Source organism: Perkinsus marinus (genome assembly GCF_000006405.1).
Source record: "Perkinsus marinus ATCC 50983 genomic scaffold scf_1104296957216, whole genome shotgun sequence".
In the NCBI taxonomy this organism is placed as follows: domain Eukaryota; phylum Perkinsozoa; order Perkinsida; family Perkinsidae; genus Perkinsus; species Perkinsus marinus.
Genome location: NW_003207206.1, coordinates 101270 through 107523, shown reverse-complemented (window position 1 = coordinate 107523; position 6254 = coordinate 101270). Strand labels below are relative to the sequence as shown.

The 6254-nt window shown below is 43.8% G+C and overlaps 1 protein-coding gene across 1 annotated transcript in view; it reads right to left on the bottom strand.

Annotated features, from left to right (window-relative positions):
* Nucleotides 1–5283: 5283 nt before the first annotated feature.
* Pmar_PMAR007441 (Protein phosphatase 2C, putative) overlaps nt 5284–6254 on the bottom strand; it is a gene marked incomplete at both ends in the record, with an annotated part of 2143 nt that continues 1172 nt past the window's right edge. Inside the window, 6 exons of the mRNA XM_002774863.1 lie at nt 5284–5379; nt 5440–5514; nt 5576–5635; nt 5686–5794; nt 5841–5942; nt 6070–6160. Coding sequence (XP_002774909.1) covers nt 5284–5379; nt 5440–5514; nt 5576–5635; nt 5686–5794; nt 5841–5942; nt 6070–6160 — 533 coding nt within the window. The remainder of the gene's footprint in view (nt 5380–5439; nt 5515–5575; nt 5636–5685; nt 5795–5840; nt 5943–6069; nt 6161–6254) is intronic.

Here is a 6254-nt window from a genome sequence, read left to right as displayed (position 1 = left end):
GCCGATCTGCAGAGTGCGTCGACCAGCCTTGATCGTTTGGTGAGTGACCATGCACCAGTTGCTACTATAAATTTTCAATCACACGTAGGAAAAAATACCAAAAAATGTTTAGAAAATGGAAAAATGTTGGATACTACCATCTAAACGCTAAACAACGTTTTGGAGATGAGAAAAAAATAGAAAAATTCATCATAAAAATGCTTTAGAAATTTTTTAAGAAATGGAAAAAATGTTTAATGCTATCGTGAAAATGCCGAAAATGCTCGCACAACGAAAAAATAAAAATGCAAAAAATGTCTGGAAAATGGAAAAATGTTAATTGTCATCGTTGACGTTCCTATTGCCTCCATGAGTGACACAGGGTGGGGAGGAAGTGTCCATTTTCGTCGGGCCTTGAAAAGAAAATTACAGTCCGATACACTCGAAAATATTAGAAACTAAAAAATTGGAAAAATTTCAAATGTTACCATTAACATTTCTGTTGCTCTAAATTCAGTACTCAGAAGTTGAATCTTGAGGAATCCAGTTTAGAGTTGATGTGAATCGACGGTTTACTGCTTCTTCACTGCTTATTGCGATTCGTAGTGGCGGTGTTGGAAAAGGAATATATGTAATCGCTTTCCTCACCTGCTGAGCTCAGGAGTTTCCTATACAGTGTTGGAGTAGGAATATATGTAATCGCTTTCCTCACCTGCTGAGCTCAGGAGTTTCCTATACAGTGTTGGAGTAGGAATATATGTAATCGCTTTCCTCACCTGCTGAGCTCAGGAGTTTCCTATACAGTGTTGGAGTAGGAATATATGTAATCGCTTTCCTCAGCTGAGCTCAGGAGTTTCCTATACAGTGTTGGAGTAGGAATATATATAATCGCTTTCCTCAGCACCTGAGCTCAGGAGTTTCCTATACAGTGTTGGAGTAGGAATATATGTAATCGCTTTCCTCAGCTGAGCTCAGGAGTTTCCTATACAGTGTTGGAGTAGGAATATATGTAATCGCTTTCCTCACCTGAGCTCAGGAGTTTCCTATACAGTGTTGGAGTAGGAATATATGTAATCGCTTTCCTCACCTGAGCTCAGGAGTTTCCAAAGCTAATTATGGAAATTTACATACGAATTCAAATAGGAGAGTGCAGAAACCAACGCTAAATTTTCCAAAATTTTCCCATTGTCACCAACAAATTGATTAATTCGATCATCATTCCTTCGCTCATCCTCCTTATTTCAGCTCATCGAGAGGAAGGAATTCGAGCAACGACTGATGGCGAGTAAATCGACGATTCAGAAATTGGAAGGCCAGGTGGAGTCGCTGCGGAATGAGCTCTCGAGAGGATATGCGGATCGGAGTTTCAATGATAAATCTCACTCACGATCAGTAAGTCAGGAACGACAACTCGTGATTAGTGTTGGAGGAATATACGTCAGTTTTCCTCAGCTCAGCTCAAAAGTTTCCCCACTATTTATAGCTGAAAGTGAACATAAACCAATAATAATTTTCGAGAATCTTCATATGGAGTTGACTAAATGCATATTTTCTGCCACATCATCTGTAAGCCCCGACAAGACCAGTTCATGTTGATGTACTTTTCCCTCCTAGAGAGATAACTCTCCGAAATCGATCTGCTCCCCGAACGATGACCACCATCGTGCCAAAGCCGCTTTGATATCGGCTGAGAATCTACGCCTCACAGAGGACTTGACTCGCATGGAGATGGAGGCCGCTGTTTTGAAAAGAGCTCTGGTGATGAAAGTGTCGTCACCGGGGATCGAACCTGCGATCAAACACCGACAGGTCATCAGAAGTCACGAATTGCAAGTGTCGGCGAAGGAGATGCAAGAAACCGCGAGGAGCTATGTGGAGACTCAACGGCTACGAGATGAATCCATAAGGTGAAAAACAACTGTGCAATTAAGTGTGTTTGGATTCTGGAATCATCGAGGAACCTATAATGTTCCCGGGGGGAACTCATTTAGAATTTTCCAGGTATGGTTAGGAACACATTATTCTTCAATCAGTTTCCAATGTAAATGTCATCATCACATTAGGAACATTTTTATCAAACCCTAGGGAACGTTATTTGTCGAAGTTCGATAGATTTTTGGTATGTAACCCCAACGTTTTCAGGGCGAGAGATCAGATCGATTCTCTTCGTGGTGATTGCGCTAACTACAAGGCTGAAATCGATCGGTTGAAATCTGAGGTGAATCACTTGTCAAGTTCCTTGAGTAGATCTGAAGCAACTTGTAAGGAAGTGGAAAAGGAGCGAGATGAAGCACGGAGAGAGGTGAACTAAATATACAGTGTATGCAAATGTGTGTTATTTTCCGAGATTAATGATAATCGATTTGCAATGTAACGATGGCTATGAACATGTGTTGTGATGATGAGAGTACCCGTTTGGGACTGTGATGATAGCGACAACTTGTTCACTGTCATTTGTCACACAATTGCATATCAAATTGTACTGTCCCTCAGGCTCGCCTAGCTGCACTTGAGCGTAGCAGCATCCTTGATAAAGCTGGTCATCTGCCAGCTCAGCTCGAACAAGCTCAGGAGACCATAAGAGAGTTGGAAGAAGAGCTCTCCAGGAAAGCCGGCGAACTCAGTGGTGGGTGCGACGTGATGATACTCCTGCCCAGTGTTGGAGGAATATATCTTCGCTTTGTGATCACTCACTTCATTGAGGACGCTGCTCTGGTTCGACATAGATATGGGCACTTAAAGTGGATGCTAACAATACCAAAAAATGCTGGTACTTGCTCAAATTCGCAAATACGAAGAACATAATCAACGCCTAGCGCTAGAGATAATTGACCTCACTCAGCGCCACGCTGAGATATAACAAGACGTCGAGAGAAGCAGATACTGTGCTCGCGTTATAATTACACGCTTTCCTCAGCTTTAGCCAGGAATTTCCTCCTTAACCATAGATCATCGAAATTTCTGGTGAAATGATAATAATTCAGGTTTAACAACAGCTCATAGCGCAACAGTGTCGGAGTATTGTCACGAAAAGACATTATTGTCCTCGAAAATTGACAAGTATGAACATTTGCTGGCGGATATCACCACCGAGAGGAAACAGTTGAGAGAAGATCTCGATGAGGCGCGGTTAGAAAAGTGGGTCTGCGAATGCCACCATAGTTACAGTGGCGTGTCAATTTGATATGCAAATATGTGTTATTTTCCGAGATGAATGAGAATCGATCTGTTTCACCCGTTTCACGTGAAGTGGCGTACAACTCAGTGAAAAACGCGATATTCGCGGTGCTATGCAGTAGTCGTGAAATATGTTCTTCAATAGTCTTTTTCATATCACTAGGGTGAAACTCCAATGTAATCATGCCTATGAACATATGTTGTGATGAAAGTACCCGTTTGGGACTGTGATGATAGCGACAACTTGTTCACAGTCATTTGTCCTACAAAATAACACACATTTGCATATCAAATTGGCACCTACTGTAGAGTAGATGCGCGGCACCTGTTCAGCGCACGGCTGGCTGCCGATTTCAAGGAGTCGTTCGAGAGGGCTAGTGTCAACGAAATAGCAGCTAACGCTGCTCGAGAGCATCTGGTGTCTCTGGAAGCACAGATAGAGAGATTGAGAAAAGACGTCATTGCTGGCGCGAGTGAAGGGAAGCGACGAGATGCTGAGGCTCGTCGAGTGAAAGCGGAAATATCGCGCGGTCAACAGCTACTGCGGGCGGCCTCGGGAAGGGATCGAATTGAAGAGTTAGTGGATGAACTCAGGGAAGGACTGTCGAGGAAGCAACAAGAGTTGAAGGAAATTCGAGAGGGACAGTAGACGAGTTTCATCTGGCTTTATTATGGTTCTGTCGCTCAGATACGATCTTGAAAGTAGTCTGGCAAACCGAGTGAACAACTTGAAAGCTCAGCTGGACGATGCTCTATGCGAAAAAAGAGGCAAGGCGTTCTTATGACGGGGTCAACTTCGTGTGTTTGGGAAATTATGGTTGGTTTTTGTATACTTCTAAGTCGTCTCCATAATGTAGTTTTGAAAGCGTTCGAGCTCAGCTGAGGAAAGCAAGCATATATTCCTCCAAGACTGTCAACTGAGTATCGTCGTAATGTGACTTGATTGATCGTCGTATATGTTTGGATGCTGCGTGGACTAGGAACTAGTTGATTTCGACTGTCAGAGGCAACTAGTAGAACTGATCATAGATCAGTTTTATCCGATCACGCGTTACCGCAATGAAGGGTTAAGTCATTTTCGCGACCGTTTTGAATTTTGACCGGATCTTCTTATCAGTTTCTACGATGGCCAAGAGCGACGCGGGCCGTGTGTGTGGTCTGCAGAGAGAGCATTCCAGATTGAAATCGAGTTTCGACTTGACTTGGCATCCCCGATCGCCGTCCGGGTCTACCAAGTCGACCTCACACTTGTGATCATCACATGTCTAGTTGAACTATTTCCGATATAAAGAGGTTTCAGCGTTCTTCCACGCGAACACAGCGTAACAGTAATCGAAAAACAGACCTTGCACTGCTTGCCACAAGAACGCAGCAGCAATGAGTGTTGTGACTTGTTGTTTAACAACGATTTAAGAGCCCGACGGTTTACCCTGGTCGGCTGTCTTTGAGATATGCATTCTCAGACAATGCTAAAAGAGTGGAGATTGGGTCCTCCCGTGGGACGCGTATGAAACCAATTCACACTCTACCTTATCTTCTATGTGTCTGCGTGTTACGTTTGTGCGCGGATGTAACTTTTATCATAGATCCTTGTCATGATGATTTCATCATCAGGACAACATTAGCTCAGCAGTCAATGCCTCTTAAAGTGAGTACAGTGGACTAATTTTGCACACATATCCCTTTGTACGCTGTACGCGAGAACCATTTGCCTCGGTACGACTAGTTGAGTACTCTACTTCCTCATATGCTACATCACTCACGCCGTGAATCCCTTGTCTGTCACGGGAGTCGAAAGAATCTTTGCGCACATTACTAAGTACTAATGCTAATCGAGCTTTCTCGTCACATACACTCACGCACAAAGCCCTCGTGAAGTGCCAGAATGCACAATTTGATCATCTCAACCAGCATAGCTCAAGCCTTCGACTATACTTCATCGATATATGCTAACAAGAGCCGTTACGGCATTAAGCAGCAGTTATTGCACTGTCCCAGGTCCAACATGATCTCATGGAACGGTTGCATTCCAACTGGGTGATCTCACTCATCGAACGAAACCCCGATAATGTTAACAACAGAAGCATGTTCTTCATGAGCATGTTTTCCAGTTGACTCTCCAACATATTAATTTCTGCCTTTTATCGACCTCTTCAGCATCACGATCATGCAGGTAACGTTATCTCGAGAGTTCTTCTCTAATATCGCCTCATTCACCAGATCCTGACAAACGGCAGAATTTATACAAACAGCTTTTAAAAACTCTCCAGGTGATCGTCCCACATGACACACGATTTCTGGATCCTGCTCGCCCTTAGGCATCCGGCTTAGCCGATTCCGTACAAAGTCAACGACTTCCTACATGGGATAAAACACACAATCGTTTCTGCCTTCATAAAGGAGCAATTTTAGAGCTAACCTGTGAGGAGAGGACATCAAAGAGACCATCACAGGCAATAACAATGAATTCGTCTTCGTCCTGATAGCCGACACAGATGTTCAAATTCAGAATTTCGCTCGATACCACACCTTGATGAAGTCGGCATGAATTTCAGGATCAGGAATGACCAATGGCGGCTGATCATCGGGCAAGCCAGTTTTATACTCCAGGTCGCCAAACGCTCGAGACACTGCTAATCTGAGACGTCAGAGACAACCACATGCATTGAAGTTATGCTGCGTACTTTCCCAATACTCTGCCGAAGAACACAAACCCCCCTGCTTCTCGAATCCTTTTAAATTCATCTTGTCGTGAAGGGCGTTGATCATTCGATAAAGCTATCGCCCTGTTGAATGAGTGAAGCACCGCAGGACAACGGAATGATTGTGCTGATAAAACCTTATGGCACTGTTAAATCACAACCACTACTACTAGTAGTAGTCTACTACTACTGCTACTAGCCTACTACTTACCTCCCGTTTCGAGATAGCACTGCCCGAGCGTCACCGGTATTGGCACAGATTATCGCGTTGCCCATGATAAGGACTATCACTGATACACAACCTAAGACCACTTGAATGACAATGGATGTGCTCCTATGGTGGCTAACCCGCGGCACTCGACCATTCTTCCTCAGTTGCAGTCTTGATAAAGGCTT